This window comes from Echiichthys vipera (genome assembly GCF_963691815.1).
Source record: "Echiichthys vipera genome assembly, chromosome: 1".
NCBI classification, from domain to species: domain Eukaryota; kingdom Metazoa; phylum Chordata; class Actinopteri; order Perciformes; family Trachinidae; genus Echiichthys; species Echiichthys vipera.
Genome location: NC_139826.1, coordinates 12,593,614 through 12,612,125, shown reverse-complemented (window position 1 = coordinate 12,612,125; position 18,512 = coordinate 12,593,614). Strand labels below are relative to the sequence as shown.

General features: G+C 41.2%; 2 protein-coding genes across 2 annotated transcripts in view; one reads left to right on the top strand and one right to left on the bottom strand.

Moving 5' to 3' along the window:
• lrrc49 (leucine rich repeat containing 49) overlaps positions 1-1,660 on the bottom strand; it is a gene marked incomplete at its 5' end in the record, with an annotated part of 43,568 nt that extends 41,908 nt beyond the window's left edge. Inside the window, 4 exons of the mRNA XM_083915402.1 lie at positions 156-277; positions 764-847; positions 1,322-1,387; positions 1,574-1,660. Coding sequence (XP_083771528.1) covers positions 156-277; positions 764-847; positions 1,322-1,387; positions 1,574-1,660 — 359 coding nt within the window. The remainder of the gene's footprint in view (positions 1-155; positions 278-763; positions 848-1,321; positions 1,388-1,573) is intronic.
• Positions 1,661-9,355: 7,695 nt separating this feature from the next.
• Positions 9,356-14,951, top strand: larp6a (La ribonucleoprotein 6, translational regulator a; the record flags this gene model as incomplete). Its single annotated transcript, XM_083918530.1, has 3 exons — positions 9,356-10,134; positions 12,158-12,356; positions 13,150-14,951. The coding sequence occupies 3 exons, from the start codon at positions 9,356-9,358 to the stop codon at positions 14,257-14,259; spliced, it is 2,088 nt and encodes a 695-aa protein (XP_083774656.1). The 3' UTR covers positions 14,260-14,951.
• Between the last annotated feature and the right edge of the window lie 3,561 nt (positions 14,952-18,512).

Sequence of the window (18,512 nt, the reverse complement as noted above, 5' to 3'; positions counted from 1 at the left end):
TAGGGATGACACAAGAATATAAACAACACTGCCAGTAAAGATACATAGAACTGCTGTGGCACATGACATTGACAGTGACAGCTAAACCAACACATTCTGTACTACACAGATATAATTCTAATATGTTAGAAAATAATAGAGAGAGATAGAGCTACCTGTCCAAGTCAATTCGTTGAAAATTGGATGCAAAGCTGTTACTGGGCAACCGAGTGAAGGGAAAACCAGGCACTGCGTTGTATTTATATCCTCCAGAACCACCTGACATGGACATTACACACTGATTCCATTATACACAAAATATCATAGTGCATTGCATAGAAATCAATAATGATATACTGTATACTTGTAGGGTACAAACTCTAATTTAAAAAACTCAGCAATAAAACCAGATTTCTAATTACATAATATTTTCCAAGTGATAATGGCATATTCACCTGCTGGCTTGGAAAGATTTAAGGCATTACTGTAGTAAATGGTCCCTGCACTGTGGGTTGGTCTCCTAGAGGTGTCTCTTGGGTCTTGTGTAGCATGTGAAACTGCATCCAAAACACTCGGAGCACCACACACTGGTGGTACTAGATTATGTGCAGGGGCATCTGTAGTGTCACCAGAAAATGTTGGCACCGGAGATGTCTGGGCAAGTCTTCTGGAGGCATGCAACCTGTTTTCTACAGCGGGTATGGTATCGGGGAACAAAGTGTGCAAACAGTCCATAAGATTATTTACATAATGTAGCCATTCATGAATGTATAATAAAATGGACTGGGTCAAGCTTACCTGGGTTGAAATGATTCATTGTTTGGGTGGTATATATGTTTTTTTCTTTTACAAGATCTTGAAAGTCAGTCTGAAAAACAGTAAATATGATAAATTGTGAAGTATGCATTGGAAAGTCTAGGTCAGAGGTCTGTGTGCAGTGTGAGACTGGGGGCTTAAAGGGGGACACCAAAGTGTTGAGTGAATAGAACTAAAAAAGAAACTTACATTTGTTATTATTATAGAAGTTATCAAAAGAAGATCACATAGCCTAAATGTGTGTGATTTTGTTAAAGACATAGTTCAAAGATACGGTAGTGTTGGGGAATGTTTTTCCCAGAGTCAGAGCCAGTATTATTTGATAGAGACAGCGCATGTTAATACACATCTACTTTATGTATTTGGTGTAGTGTGAAGGTATTTGAAAAACATTATTAGTGTATCTTGGCTCAATTGTTTAGTGGCTCGGGTATCAAATGATATAATCACGATCCATCGACATGGGGGAGCTTTAGAAACCCTCGTCTATACTAGTAACCACATCGTGTTCTTTGTCATGACTCACCATTCTCTGGGCTCTCTCCGGTAATAATGATTTGACAGTCGTAAGGTGCAATTTGCAGCTGTTGACCTGCAAAAATATTGTACTAATAAATCAACCGTGTTGCAAACATTAGCATATCACATTCAAGTGCAATTAGCTAGTGAGGCTAACGTTATTAACTTCAAGTGAGCCTGAGGCTTCAACATTTAGTAGTTAGCCTATATAACATTACACTGTGAGCAATGGTAAAAGTCTATTAAGAGTGGTATTTACCATGGGGGTGAGGGACACCCATCTATCGTTGACACTGTTGTGTTTCTGAGAGCGCATCGTTTTTCCCACAGTTCGCTCCGACTCCATTTATGCCAGCTAATGTTTGCTGAAGTGAACAGTTCAGACCAACTCAGTAGCGGTGACGTTCACGTTATCAACTTCATGAATATTTCTAATAAATACGCGAACTCATTTGCTACAGTAAAACATTTCTATAGCTCGGGTTTGTTGTCATCTTTACCTCAGGCAACCCAAACTTCCTCGGAGACAAGCACCGTTGCCATGGCAACGACGGCGTTGCTTGGTTACAGTCATTTCCTGTGTCAATAAAAAGCACTCCGTAAGGAAACTAGTCGTGAAATAGTTTCTTAAGCTTAGTTGGGCTTAATTAGTTTTACTTATTATCACTTAATATTGTGACTTTTCCTTGTAGAAGAGACCCACCTGTGTCACAATCTACAGTACTTTTAAATGTCCGTATTTCAATGTCTGTTGGGTTTGCATTGTGTATAGACCTTTTCAATGGAATTCCATGTCTAGGCAACAGCCTTGGTCCTAGTTGACTTCCTATACACTTCCACAGGAAATAAACTGGGACACATTTAGAATGTCTCTGTTTGCATCTTTGAAAAGCTCTATATTCCAGACACCTGTGTCTTCAAAAGGGTACTGCACAATAAAACATGTTTTTAAGTTGTAGCCCTCTGTACTATGATGAAACACTTCAATGCAATAAACCCCCACTGTTTTATAGCAGCGCTACACGTTAAGCGCTAAACTTACAAGTCCAGTGACCTGTTTGGACTTCTGTATGTCCTCACCCTTTTATAGTCTATCTATAGTAATCAAAAAACAAAAGTCAGTTAGGGGCCCACAGCTCGCAACACCGGGGCCCCCTTAAGTCTTTTTCATCACACTGAAGATAATTCAAACAGGTCAAGGGTAAATGTCAGCCAATCGCACATGCCCTCGCAGAACACACCTGACAAATGGCCTAATGTACACACAGCAGCCTAAGTAAACATGTGGCTTCTGCTCACACAAACCTTTGAGATGGGGTTACAGTCAAATGTTTCCAGCAACACAGATGAGCTTATATAGCAAATAACGTCAGTATAGCAAATATAAAACTTTTGAAATACGCCAAGGCCACTACTGTTTAACCCAAACGCCACATAACACTTATGTAAGCTGTACAACAAAATAAAGTACTATATTCTTAGACATGCAAATCACACGTATTATTATTGCATACACATTTTGCCATCCTTATTCCAAACATAATTAAAACCCCTCAAAAAGCAAGCAATTACTTGTTCCTGAACCTGTTAACATTTCATTTTGACTCTCCGGTTAAATTGCTGTAATTCTGAGGAAAGAGATTGTTATGACAATGACCACAAGAACACTGACAACAGACTTTTCTAACAGTCATTGTGGGTTAAGGCACATGTGCAACAAATATGTGTCAATAAGTCATGGCAGTGAGTCATTTGCATTTCTCAATATTTAAATTATTTGATGCTGATCAATTCTTGCCATTAGCCTTGTGTTCACTATATGTCAAAATCTACTCTACACTTGCGTTGTGCGTTATATAAATTTGTGTATTGAATCAAAAAGGAAATAGACCTTTCTCCTGCTGGACATTTTGACTTGTCAGCAGAAAAGACACAGGTGTAACTAATTAGGTTAATGACAATGTAATCATTTAAGATCGCACCTGTGTTTGACAAGTCAAACTGTGAGAAAGTAGTATTTACTAATATATATACAAAGGGCTGCAATAGACTGGCCTCTTGCCCAGGTTGTACCTCGCCTTACGCCCAATGTGAGCTGGGATCGGCTCCAGCCCCTCACAACTTCACCAGGGACAAGCGGTTGCAGATGATGGATGGAAAGATGGATACATTCAAAGTGGCCAAGACGTTGATATATGCCAGGCTTTGTTATGTTTCTGTAAATTTAAACTTCTTCAATAATTTGTCATGCATTCTTTGATGCTGTTTTTTAATCCCAGTCAGTAACACCACAGAACACTACACTGTGATAAAATAAATTGTGTTTTGTATTTTCAGCCTTGTTACTCTGGCAGTAATGAGCGGTTGCTCAGTGAACACAAGTCCAGATTCATCAAAGAGACATCCTACACACTGCCTGTCACAGTCTATTCATGAAGCACAGGCTGACACATATAATGGGAGGTGATCATCAACACTTTGTATGACAGACAAATTTCAGTTATGTATAGATAGATCATCAGTAGATATATAGCTTTGCTACATACATCATGTCATCCGGTAGATGGATACATGCAGAGAGCAAAACAGATCAATGTCAATTTTTTTCTTAAAACTGGAGACTCGGGGCGGCCGGTGGCACTGTGGTTAGAGCAGTCTCCCCCTCTCTCTCTCTCACCCCATTTCCTGTCTGTCCTATATAATAAAAGGATTAAAAACTGCCAAAAAATAACCTTTAAAAAAAAACACTGGACACTCAGGACTCAAGAAAACTATACAAATTCAGTCTGATTCTGATATACAGCACAACAAAAGTGATGTTTACTGTTGGCTTTCTTTATCATAGGAAATGCAAAAATAAACATGGTGTAACTGTACCTGCAGTGTCGGCAGTAGCACAGTATGAACCCTGTCTTCACTAAGGAAGGCAGGAGAGGACTTGTAGATGAAGAAACAGGACCGTTTATAAACAAATTATAGTCATAGGTGATATTATCTGGTAGATCTACCGCGTGTGTGTGTGTGCGTGTGCGTGTGCGTGTGCGTGTGCGTGTGCGTGTGTGTGTGAGAGAGAGAGAGAGAGAGAGAGAGAGAGAGAGAGATCATTTTGTTTTTTACCATCAGTCATCTATTTATTTCATTTTTATTATTTCTATTAAATTTATTTTATTATCCAGAGAAACCAAAAATAATTCTGCCAAAAGTAGAATGGTTGTAACGTTGGATTAAGAATACAGCTTTGTTTATTAAGCAAAGGATGTGTGATAAGCTTACAAAATACATCATATCAGCAGCAAAAATGAAGAGACTTTGATCCTCTATATTTATTTGGATTAATTTAATGCAATTAAAAAAATATATTTTTTGACACTGGGGGTTAGATTGACACCAGCAAAAGCACCAGCCTCTATACACTGTGCTTCTGTAATACTGGGCATGGATCATTTTACCATAAACACACAAACATGATGTTCTTGTTTATCCACGTATATTAACATTGATTAACTGCCGGACAAAGGGCTCTTATCTGCCCCTTAAGTCATTGACAATTCCCTTCACCCGCCCTGGATGACACATGAAGACAAAAGCAACTAAACTGAAAAATAGAAACGTAAAATATGTTTACACCAACATATAAAGTAAGAAAAAATAATAACAAATAATAAATAATATTAATTATTATTTTTATTATTATTATTATTTTTATTATTATTATTAATGATATTATTATTATTATTATTTATTCAATAAATGGAAGATCAGTTATAATTGTCAAAAAAACTGCCACAGGAAAACAAGAGATCTTTCTTTAGGTGAAATTGATGACATCTTTGGTTGCTGTTACGGCTGCAGCTGATGGGGGTTGCAAACATCTCCTCACAGCTTTACAACCATCCCCCATTTTCTTGCTGTATTTCTCAAACATGTTAAGTAAGAATCCGACAGGAAGGGGGGAAACAGATTGGTTGCCAAGGCTCCTTCCATTTGCCATCCCACAGCGTACCAAAGAACCGAGCTTAAAAAGAGAATTCTTGCAGTGAGAAACAAGTCTACAGCTATGCTAGCAGCTCTGTGAGGCTAAAGGCACTGCAGTGCTTTGAGCTAAAGGCTAACATCAGCATGATAACATGTTCAAAATGACATGAACATACTGATGTTTAGCAATTATAATGTCTACCATGTCCACCAATTTAGTTTGGCGGGTTGGCAGGCTCACATTTGCTATCATAAATAAAAGTACAGCTGAACCTAAGAGTTTACCAAATTAAAACGTAGCCAAATTGAATGGCAAACCATTCAATAGTTGTCAAGACATTTAGGTCAAAACCACAAATAAACATGGTGTAACTGTACCTGCAGTGTCGGCAGTAGCACTCATTGTGGCACTTTTCATTTAGTGCCAAAATGAGATATTTGTGGTTTTAGCGGCTGCTCTGATTGGTCATAGTTTCCAGGTCTTTCGAGTCTTCTGCGTCTGCACTCTCGCCGTCTCTTCATCGATTCATTGCAGCCGGGGAATGACTGTAACGGCACTGTAGCAGCACTCTCTACCTATATAAAATATAGTTATGACATCACAACCTTACAGAAGTCCTGACGGTTTGTTTAAAGGCACAGTTTCTGAATACAGTCTGTGTACATTTCTCTGTGGATTGAATGTTTTGATACTTTCACAGTATTTATTTTGCACCTCCACCGGCTTTAGAATAAAAAAAGACATCAAAATCTCACTTTTTACACAATCACAGGGACATTTAGGAGAAGCCAAGTGTATTTTGGCACCATGAGAAAAGACAGCTTATGAATAGCGTTAAAGAAACAAGAGAACAGAAATGAAGAAGAAGACAATTGAAAGAGAGTTTCTCCTCAGAGAGTTGGTGATGTAATAGGAGCCAGAAGTGAGAAAATGGTCATTCCAAAAGCAAGCTATGTTAAGTGGTGAATTTGAAGAAAATGCTCAGAGAGGGACTTTAGCTACTGAGCATTACGAACACACCTAGATGACTTTAATCAGTTCCAATTCAACAGTCCTGTAATAGATCCTTCTTCATGAAGTTTGTCTTATATTTGGACATGAGTGTGTTGGAGAGGTGTTGCTTGAAGTTATTTTGGAGGATGTCGTTTGTGGTGGTGCTGAATTGTGTTATTTTGTATTGTATTATGCTAAGAAGATCTCTGTTTATTATTAACCCTATTAACCCACATAAATAAGGCTGGACAAAATAATGGACAAATCTTTCAGTGCGCATTCTTTTGCACATTTTTATGGATTGTTTTACACACATTGATGGTTGAGAGAGGCCTAAAGGAGGCCATCAAAGTGGGACAACAATGCCTGAAAAGAGGAAGTGATCAGCAACACCACCAGCAGGTGTGGACGGTTTCACAACAATTTTGAGGAATGTTCAAGAAATCTATGTAAATGTTATTAAACAAGGCAGAATAAAGCCTGAAGCCACACATTCTTGAAAAATCAAATAATAATAATAATTTGCATTTGAAAAAAAGAACCATGATGGCAACCTGTTAGGGAAAAACAAAATTCTCTCTCTCTCTCTCTCTCTCTCTCTCTCTCTCTCTCTCTCTCTCTCTCTCCCCCCCCCCCCCCCCCCCCCCCCCCATGTCGCATTGTATGGCATGTGGTGCAGAGAATGAGTCAGACTGCCCACCAGCTGTGAGCCTGGCTTTGCTAGTGGGGAGGAGTAAAGATATTTCATGCAGGGCAGCCAACAGAAATGGACCTGAGGTAATAGCATACCCAGACGTATTCATGTGATTATAATAATAATGCTCTTGCTGAACACTTCCATGGTTCTTGTGCTAAAAATCAACATCAGTCACATCAGTAAATATTGAAAATATCTTACTTTACTTACTTTTGGAGATTCCAGTGGGTCTCTTAGACAAAAAAAAAGAATCATAGTTTACTTATGTAGATAGATAGATAGATAGATAGATAACTTTATTTATCCCCGAGGGGAAATTAGGTCATCGTAGCAGCGGTACAAAGCAATCAGAAATACCAAAAAAAAGATAAAATATAAAATACAAAATATGAACAACAATAAAATAGAAGTACAGTATCGCAGATAAAACACTATATTAAAATGTGCAATGTGGATTTTAATGTGCAAGTGAGATAAGGTGCATGTCAGTGATCACTTTGAGTAGTGTGAGTTTATTCCCTGAACGTCGCTCAGCGTTGTTGTGCAGCGTTGAAAAGTCTGACGGCAGCAGGTAGGAATGATTTCCTGTGCCGTTCCTTAAGGCAGCGAGGTTGAATGAGTGTACTGTATTTCTTTTTAATATAGTGAGGTTTCACTGGTCCATTAGCTACCACTGTGGGCACGAAAGGGATACTGGACTGAATTTTAGGAATTTTGCTGACTTGAGGGTGAGTTTACAATATGATATGTTGTGGAGTCTATATTCTTACATTTCATAATATAATGATAATGGAATGAAAATGTATGTTTCACACTTGGCAGAAAATATGATCGATCAGTCAAAAAGTGGAATAAATACAATTCACAATCAATATTTGTGAAAATGAGCTCCTCTTGTTGTTGTCTTTTCTAGTCAGATGAGTTTTATTCTATTGAATAAAAAAAACAGCTGTGAAACAAAAAAAGTTTGCCTGAGAACCAGAAATATCTGCAGAGCTCATATTTCCTTTGCTCTGGCACATGTCTAGGGGGATAAAAAGAGGAGAAGTTACAGCACCATCTATTACGTCATATCATTAGGCTACAACACATGTGCATTAAATTTTGGTCTGCAATTGGCTAAACAGCAGGTGCAAGATCATAGAACATGATGATGATTGATTTGTTTCACTGAAGCGTCTAAGATCGGCACTAAATCTGTCTGATGATTTTGATGTCAGTTCCAGAATCTTGTTGTCTCTCCAGTTAGACATTTGTGTTGCTGTAAATTACCCTTTTTTTCTCCCATCGCAGGTTTGTTTTGCTCCGCCGTTAGCTGGTACACCCCATTCAACTTTGAACTCTTTCCTGTTCCTGTACTAGGAAACTGGAATGGTAAACTTAACTTCGTAAACTTTGTTTAAAATCTGGTCCGCCGGTATCGTATATTTACGTTCACACATGCACCTCCTCTGATTAATGTCTAGATCATTTCAGGTTTGCAGGGAAATGTGTGAAAGGTGTTTACCTCCATGTCTACCGCCAGACCTGTTTACGGCGACTTGAGATCTGCCAGCTCAATCACAACCGTCATGTGTGGCGTGTTTAAGACCATGTCTGACAGAAGAGCGTCATACTTGAATGGGTCGCCAAAACCACTGCCTCAAGACAGGTCAAGCACCGCCCCAACTTGCATGTGTTGCCCAGTGCTACTTCATTTCATTGCTGATTAGTTGTAGGTCAATCCAACTGCATCCAAAGCCATTTTGGTGTGCACCAATAACACCCCTTGGAAATCGAGGTTCCAGGTGAAAAAAATTTACCCATATACTGACGTTCCCCTGGGTGTTCTTGGTGTCATCTATAATATCTTTCACAGTTCATTGTCAATGGAGCAGCTCCACATTTTATACTACTTTTTGGATTTGGGAGAGAGTTGGTTTTTTTTTACTAATATTTTTGGACTGTCTCAGACCATAGGAATAACATGTATGAATTTTGAAAATTTGTATAGTTCTCCTTTAAATAGACCTATTTTTAAATGTCTGGCTGTAGCCAAGACATGTGTACCAAATTAACTCTGACGGGAGTTTAGTTTCCCTAATGGTTTGCAATCCCTGATTTTAGTTAGTCTACTTAAATATACTGTTCACGTATGCGTTTACTCCTTCCTTTAGGTACCTATACACCACGCCTGCACCCAGGCTCTGAGCCTATTATCCAATTAACTGCGTTAGAAAAGGGGTAGTCCTTGACACGGCGGTTTGCCAATTAGACAGGAACACGTGAATTTACTCCCCTACTTAGAGCCATGTAAACGGGACATTCGTGTCTTGACAACAAAAGAAACAACTGTGTGTGTAAAGCTCTGTGTATGAAAAGAGAAAACGAGGAACATGCACGCTTTAGTGAACGCCTTCATGCGCTGCCTCTCCTTCCTCTTGCCTCCCTCTTGGCTTTGTGTCAGCTTTTGCTTGTGGGTTGGGAATGAGTGCGAGGAGACGCTGCCGCGGCCCAATCCCAGAGCTCGTTTCAAAAGCAGAAAGCCTCTTACATATGAGGAAGTAGCAGCACTAGCAGCAGCAGCAGTAGAAGCCCAAGGAGGCTCCAGCCCGTCGGTCTCGTCAGGTCCAGGCTGCGTCTCGCCGGCTGCTACAAGTCCCTCTGCTCCTCAGGGCCCTCCGTCGGGTCGGATCTGGATCAGGGGTCTTTGGCGAGCCGTGGAGCGCGTCTTCGGAGCCCCTTGGGTCCTTCTCCGCCATCACTGGTGCCCGGAGAAGTGTCGAATAGCTTTACGCACCCCGTATCCTGTCCGTGCTTTCGAGTCGAGCCACATTAAAAGCTTCCAGGGGGGCGCTGCTGCTGATAGTGCTGCTACAACCGTGGAGGGGAAGGGAGAGGGTGGAGGCACCTTGACTTGTTCGGGGATCATGAGCGGGTCCGCGGGGAGCCCCATCCCGAACCCAGCGGAGTGCGTCTTCGTTGCGTCAGCGGAGCACGGCATCGATGAGGTAATCACCGTGGATCAGAACATGCTGGAGATGGGGACGGTGACGATAACAGTGGCCATTCAAGCGGCGGAGGACGAGGAGCCCGGGGAAGTGTCGTCCAATAATATTGACTTCCTCGGAGGCAGCTGTAGTGAGGACGAAATCGGAAGACATGACAAATCAAGGTTTGAGTCAATTGCTACTTAAGTTAATTGTCTTAGTCAGTGATGCCTGAGGCAACAACAAGCTTGGTAAACGAGCCCTAAATATAGCCTAAGTCAATTATGTAATTTTATAAAGAAACACTTGCCCTGGCCTTGACAGACTTTTACTTTAATAGCCTACTGTTTTATTCAGAAATGTGAGTAAAGTGTATTCCTCGATTTGGTAGGCAGATTGTTTTCAGAATGAAACGTTTCCTCTCCGGTTTTTGGAACCCTACCAGTCTTATTTCTGCGTCGGGTTTTATAGCTACTGTGTTTGCTCCTAACGTGAGTGGGTGAACTGCCAGCACATGTGCAGCAGCGTGGGTCCGCTTGGCATTGTTCAGTTTCACTGAAAGAATGCCAATTGTGTCGAAAGATGCTGTACAAATAGTTAGAACCCACGACAGGTGTCTGACAGTGGCAACAAAAGTCATCACAATGTGCGAGGAAGCCGGTGCTCACAAGTGAGTGTGTGCTTAACCACCTGTAGGCAGCACCAGTGCTTTAAAACCAGACACCTGAGACATAAAGGATGGCACCTTCACTTTAATCTAATCCCCCCCTGCGTCATGGCCTGCTATTTTTAGCCTCTGGCCCGTAAATTCCCTGGTTGGGCTGCGTGCGCAAAGACTGAGTCAGTGATAGAGAGGCCAATAGGGGAAATAAATGGCTTTGTCCATACCGAACCTCTCACTTTTCCTGTAGGTCATACCTGAATGTGTCTGGATGGCGTGAAGAGCTTCTGTCACACCTGCACAGGCTGGCACGTGTTTCACAAAGGATGCATTTAAAGAGTTCTAGACATCTGATAGGATGCGTGTGTGGAACAAAAACAGGAACATGTGAGCTGTCTGTACATGTGGTTAAAGGGGCATTATGCTCATTTTCGGGTTCACACGTGTATTTTGGGTTTCTACTAGAACGTTTATGTGCTTTTTTTTTTAATTAAATAAAAACCTGTTCTTATACTATCCGTCTGAATATAGCTTCACCCTCTGCAAAATGCTCCCTTTTAGCACCAGTCTTTTTTAAACCCCCCTCCCAAAAGAGCCCTGCTCTGATTGGTCAGTGTTTCCATGTCTTTTCTCTGCACTTCATTCTCTGTGGATTGAATGTTTGATACTTAAGGATTTATATGGCACACTGACCTGCTTTCATTTTTAAGAAGACATGGAATTCCCACTTTTTATAATATATGACCTTTAAACCTAAGGTTCCTGCAGGATTCCTGCCAGAGACTTACTTCTAGTTATAGCCTCAACAAAAATCCAGCATGTTTAACATTTCTGCTGTATTTCCTTTAACTCCTATATTTTAATGATGTTATTGGTGTTGGCGGTGACAGCATTCTCTTTGAAAAGCTCAGTGGCTGTCTTTATCTGAAGTCATGGGGAAGCAGCGGGCTAGTGCCAGCTGTGCGGCCAGCCGACTGCAAAGCTGTTGACTGAGGGTGTGCGCAGGAGAAAAGGGAGGGGAGGAGGCTGTAGGAGGTGATGAGTCATCCACCAAAATTTCATTCAGACCCTCACTTTTAATCTGTGAGGCTACCTAACTGTGGTGCTTCAGTTTCATCCAGGCAGCGATTTGACTGAGTTCAAACCGTGCTAAAAAGCCTCAGCTATGCAGTGTTGGTGGTAGTTTTTGTAAACTGGGTGAAGTTGATTTGGTGAACCACCATATTCTGTGTGGGAGGGGAGAGTCTGTGACTCTGCGCCCTTCAGATGGAGAGGTCTTGGCAGTTTCAGGACTGGTGTCGAGGTCTGGCACTGAGGCATGGTGACTATGGCTGAAGACGCAGCTTGTCAACTGCTGCAAAGAAAATGGCTGTTTTGAAATGATAGGATGAGAGGAAGCACTTCTGCCAACAACTTGTAAGCCTCTGGCTAATTGTGTTAATGAAAGTGAAATGTGTAACAGTTGTAGAGATATGAACAGTTTAGGATTTGAAGTAGTGTCTGGAGTCTCTGCTGACCATGACTGCATGTTTTCTTCCCACACACAGCGGTGCCGGGACCAGTGGAGGGGAGTTGGAGGAGGAGAGCTGGCAGCCTCCAGATTCAGAGCTCATCCATAAGTTGGTTGCTCAGATTGAGTACTACCTGTCCGATGAGAACCTGGAGCACGATGCCTTCCTGCTCAAACATGTGAGACGCAACAAACTGGGGTTTGTCAGCGTTAAGTTGCTCACTTCGTTCAAAAAGGTAACCATGGTTACAGATAACTTGGGTATAGTCTGGAAACACAGCAGGAGGTGATGGGATTTCTTTGTCCTGATAAAGCTGTAAATTACACACACACACCTTTGCTATTATAGACTAAATTATAGTGTTCACATCATTATGATATGCTTTCAACATTATTCCTAAACTGATTTCAGCTGACTAGAAGGTCTAGCCACATACTTAATATTTAAAGCAAGTCAGAGAAGAAGGTTAAATGGGAACTTGGGTACGCTTTAGCCGTTTTTAATTCACATTGGTGCATGGGAATTGAATAGCAATGAGTGTTTCTAGTGTGAACATGACTAGCTGTTGGGATGCGATAATATTCTCACATTGAGTCACAACAGCTGGTGCTACTTTAGGCCCATGCATGCTGATTTGTTGGGTTGTTGTTTTTATTAATCAGTTTATACCACAAATGATCAGAGTCCCCACGCACACATGCGTTTTTATTATTATTATAGACAAGGATTCACATATGAGCTTGATGACACTGAGGTGACACATTTTAAACCGGAGCAAATTATACAGTGATGAATTAAGTAGTGCAGTGAAGCCAGGATGTTTGAGACAGATATTGATTCAGGAAGTATGATTGAGAGGCGCACTGATTGATCCTGTGGACAGGCTTAAGTTATTTTTTTGTTTTTTTAACTGTCGTTTCATAACTCTCAAAGAGAAGCAGTGATCAATAATATCTAATGGTCATGAGATGGCCCTCTTAAACTACTTAGCATCTCACACATGTAACACAAGCATTCTCTCTTTGCAGGTGAAACACTTGACTCGTGACTGGAGAACAACTGCTTATGCTCTGAGACACTCAAAGATACTTGAGCTGAATGATGAAGGGCGTAAGGTGCGGCGTAGATCTGCAGTGCCTGTCTTTGCCAGTGAGTCGTTGCCTAGCCGCATGCTGCTGTTGAGTGATTTGCAGAGGTGGCCAGAGCTGGCAGACCTGACTAAGGATAATGGAGGCAGTGAGGGAGGATCCATTCAGCAGGAGCAGCTGATGAAGCTGTTGCTGAAAGAGTTTGGAACATACGGCGCCATCGCCTCTGTCAGAGTCCTGAAGGCTGGGAAGGACCTGCCAGCTGATCTGAAGAGGCTGAGCGGTCGCTACAGTCAGCTAGGCACTGAGGAATGTGCCATTGTGGAGTTTGAGGAGGTGGAGGCTGCTGTTAAAGCCAATGAAGCTGTGGGGAGCGAGGATGGAGAGGCCGGTTCCCTGGGGTTGAAAGTAGTCCTGATTGGCACCAAGCCGCCCAAGAAGAAGGTAGCCAAAGAACGGCCGCGAGAGGAAGGAGGGATGCGCAAAAGTCGCTCGCTCAACAGCAGAGTACGAGAGCTTCAGTACCATGGGGACGACTCGGCCTGCAGCTCCTCAGAGACTGAGAGCAACCCTACGTCCCCTCGGCTGGCCAGAAAGTCCCAGTCCTGCAACAAGCTCAGCCCCACCACTGCAGGCATCAACTTCCAGAACAATCACCTTAGTCCTGGTATGTCTCCGCGTAACAGTCCCTGGTCTAGCCCCCGTGCAAGCCCCCGTGCCAGCCCCTGTTCTCAGCGCAAATCTCCTCATTCCCACAAGTCTCCTTTAGTCAGCGAGGGCCGACTGAGCCCTGAACCTGGACGCCGCTGGGCAGACTACTCCTCAGACAGTAGCCTCACCCCTTCAGGGAGCCCGTGGGTTCAGCGGCGCAAGCAGGTGGCATCTAAGGAGAGCAGTCCAGTGGGAAGCCCCATGATGGGTAGAAAGATTCAAAACGCTGATGGCCTGCCGCCAGGCGTAATGAGGCTGCCAAGGGGTCCTGATGGAACGCGTGGCTTTCACTGTGTCTCTGTTGCTGAGAGGGCAAAGACTGCTGCTACGCAGACTTGATTTGTGGAACATCCTTGCGTGTTCCTCAACCCCCAGAAATGCAATTCTATATTGGAGATCGGAGCTGTCCTGGGCTGTGTCGCTCAGTCCCTAACCCACATTTGAGACTGTGTAGATATACTTTTTGTTGAGTGAATCAGCTATTTTTTTTGTTTTTTTTATACGATGTATTGAGTTACCATGGTAACATTAGTGATTTCCGAATGGAAATTTGAGTGAACGTAAATTGATATTGCTTTGAAATGGACCACGTCATCTCCATTACTGTCTTAACTTGTCCTACATGGGGCGGAATGGAGGGAATTCCTTTTTTTTTTATTAAAGCGTGTCCTCTGTCTTGTGTGTAAAAGCTCACATTGTCTGTGGATGGTGTGTAAATGTGTGGTTTAAGTGGCATAGGCACATGGATTCGATAGAGATATCACCATATGCCTTTTTCTGTATTGTCTACTGTGAGTTACATTTTTTACATGCTATTTAAACTGAGGCCATATTACTCCACTGCCATTAAGGTTGGACAGTTAAATCAAGAAATATTTTTTTAGTTTTTTACTTTGCCTTTTTAATTTCAGTATTTTGAGTACGTTTTGGCACTTAGATGGAAATGGTCTCTACTTGCCCTGTAAATGTTAATTTGAAGGTAGCTGCTTTATTTATTTTTTTAGCATTTTTTTTCTAGCAGTCTAAGCTCATTGAGGTATAAGGGATGTTCAGGTCAGGCTGAAAAAAATGCTCATGTTCTTGCCTTTACATCTGAACTGGGGTATTTGTACAGTGCGATTCCTATTGTACAAATAAATCACTAAAATTGCAATTGGCCTGACTTTCTCGTTTGTTTGTGGCACATTTTGAAGTGGTCATGATGGTCTGAAACAACCATCATCCAATCTGGTTTGTTTTTTTATTATTTCAATTTGTTAGTGAGATTTAAGTGAGATATTGTTGCTGTGCCAAGACTGTAGAAGCGGTTCCACACTTGGAAAGAAAAATTGGCACAGTGGGTTTTTTACGGATTGCACAGATGGGAGGATGATGATGGATTATAAACTATATCAACCCTACCAACATAAAGATGACAAAATAGTGGAGCAAACCAGTTGCACACGTAATTTATTATACATTTCCGATGCTAACAAATGGTATTAACTACCCTTTGACTTCATGTTTAGTTCTACAATATTGAAAGTAATGGACATAAAAAGGCTTTGTTGACACAGATGGACAGGAAAACCGTCATTTCTACAAATTACCAGATTGCATAAAAATGTACAACACTACACTGCTGATGGCATAATTATTCATCTCCTCCAGTCAAGATGTAGCAGAGACATTTGACAGCAATTGCAGCTTTGAGTCTAAAGTGGATAGGTGAACATGTCTGGTTTTTCATCCATTGTCCAAGCTCTGTCACGTTGCACAGGAACCGCAACTTTCAACGCCCTGCCACAGATTCATGATTGGCTTGAGGTTTGGATTCTGAATTGGACTGTATCATTGTTGTTTTGAGCACAGTACATACTTGTCTATCTTTGGCTCTTTTTGGAAAAGAAGTAATCTCCCACAGATTGCAGCAGATTTTCCTCCACAAATTGTCTGTATATTGCTGCATTAACCTTTCCTTTCATAAGCCTTCAAGGACCTGCTGCAGAGGAGCATCCCCACAGCATGAGGCTGCCACCAGGCTCCATGCTGGGGATGGTGTGTGTCTGCTTATGTGCATTGTTGTCAGTCTCCCACATGCCTTCTAGCTAACACACACACACAGATGTGAACCAGAACCCTGTGGCTCCTTTTAGTGTCCATAGACCTATTTTTTTAAGGAGAGCCTTTGAGGGATATTTAGTCTTAGCAAATTTCCTAGTATCCTTTCACCAGAGAAGTAAATCTCAAAATTGTAACGTCAAGAATAAAGTGTGGAGCTGCTCCATAGACAATGAATGGGACACTGCTTTATTTTCTTTTTTATACCCAAATTAGCTTTATTCTAACGTAGTGTTGTCAGTTGTGAAACAAAATCTTTTCATATACTCGGAACATTCCCATTCCCCCAGTGTCTATAACATCTTTCCTAATTTGTTGTTTATGGAGCAGATCCACACTTTTTTACTTGATGACATCACACATTTGTTTACTAATTTCTTTGGACTGCCTCAGACAATTGGAATAACATGAAATGGGCGTAGCTGTCCTTTAAAAACATTACTGGCTGCACCTAGTGATGATTTGCATGTTGTAGCAAAGGGCGTGAGCATTTACACACTGTTCTGTGTTTTATTTGTTCTTAATATAAATAATATTGCAGCGCTCTGTTTTTACTTTTTCATTAAATGGTCCTTTCAGATAATTACTAGCAATAATAATTGCTCCATTGTGATTCACTGTCGAAAATAAAATTAAATAGAGACGACCAAGGGTGGTGAATAGTTTATATGCAGTGTTGTTTCTATCATTGGCTGCTTGCCGACTTCCTCGATAGTCTTTTTAATTCAAGTTCTGTTCATCCATTTTTGTTGGAGATGTTATCTCATGTAGGAGTGAAGATGAGGACACCATCTGATACAGAGGGTCAGAACCGATGCTCCAGCATCAGAGCTGTGGTGCGACTAAGTGGGATTGCATAAAAGATTGATGAATAAACTTTTGTTCTCCTCTTTGCTTGATTAGCAATTCAAAATCAGGACATCGTGATTATGTCCACCTTTGACAGACATCACTTTTGGCTCAACACCCAATGACTGTTCATTCTAATAGTGTGAATAATGACTGTTTGGGATAAGTACCACAAAATTAAACTTTTATTCTCATAAGGAGAAGTCCCTTATTGCGGAGGGGTTCTTACTTGCAGCAAATGGTTATATAAAGAGGCATAATAGCAAAACCAAATACCACTCTGGTCATTATTTATAATTGGGGAGTAGCCATTGATGTATGAATAACACGTTATTAAGTGCAGTCATTTTAGCTATTTTCCCTTACATAATTAGTAAAATGGGATTAGATTACATGTGTAAAGGAGTAGAAGCCTTTAGTTTGAGCTCAGTATTGTAGAAGTCAGTTTATTTCATGTAATTGTGCATTCAGCTTTACTATTCTACAATCATATTAATATATCACATTTTTTAATGCATGTACCATATAATAATTGACTCATATGTACATCCATGTACAAACACATCCATTCAGTATGATTTCAATGTTATACACAGTGGCAGGTACTGGAATACACTTCACCACAAAGTATGATTCAGACAAACTGAGTGAGAAACTGCTGTAGTCAGCAGCAACAACCATCATGGAAGCCTTTTGTCAATAAAAAAAATGTCTTGTCTTGTAGAATATGGGTAAGTATTTCACAACTCCTCAACTCAGAGTAAAGAGTATACTGTATGACACACTTGCATCAGTCTGTGGGAGGGAGCTGTAGAGGCTGTGAGTGGGCGGTGACAAATTTGAGGAACTAGAATTAGGGTGGAGTGAATTTCCAAGTCTCTGCAAAGCAGCCAATTGGAAGAGTCGATAGAAACTTAGTAGAACGGACAGTTTTCCCCATTTGTGATTTTTTTTTTTCAACCGTCACATTCTGTAACATGAGCACAGAGGTATCTACATGAATTGCTGAATGAAATAGTGCCACTGTAAACTTGACATAACTGATTCACTGTTCATAACTGTAAAACTCTGTCACTGTGTTAATGTTTAACCACCATGTCTGGTACCTAAACAGTGCTAATTTGGGAAGGAGGTGCTCCTTCACTTGCCCCTCTGCTTCTGTCACACACCTGAGGCTTCTGACATCACCCCCTGTGTTTAATGTGAGAGAAACCGCAAACATCTGTGAAAATGACCTCAGCTAATAATAGAGAATTCCAATCAGAGGCTGTGGGGAGAACAGCATTCAAGAAGAAGGCCCGAGGCCATGGCCCCGTGGAACAAAGCATTGATCAGTCTCCCTCTATTGAGATGATGCTGACCTCTGATTAAAGTATTAAACATCAGAAAGAAAGAAATAGGAGTATTGTCCAGGATGATTGTGAAACTAAGGAAACAGTGCTGCTTGTCTTTTGCAAAGGAATTAAGTCAACCACAATACTCATTTAACTTCTGAATTTTAAAAGCTTTCCATATGTGGTTTTTCCTAACAACAAAACTGTGCTTCGTCTTGTCATCTGATTGCTTGTGCCTTCCACTTCCCTTTTTGCAAAACCTGAACTGTACTGGAACAGTGGGGCCCCATCCAATTCTACCATAAACCA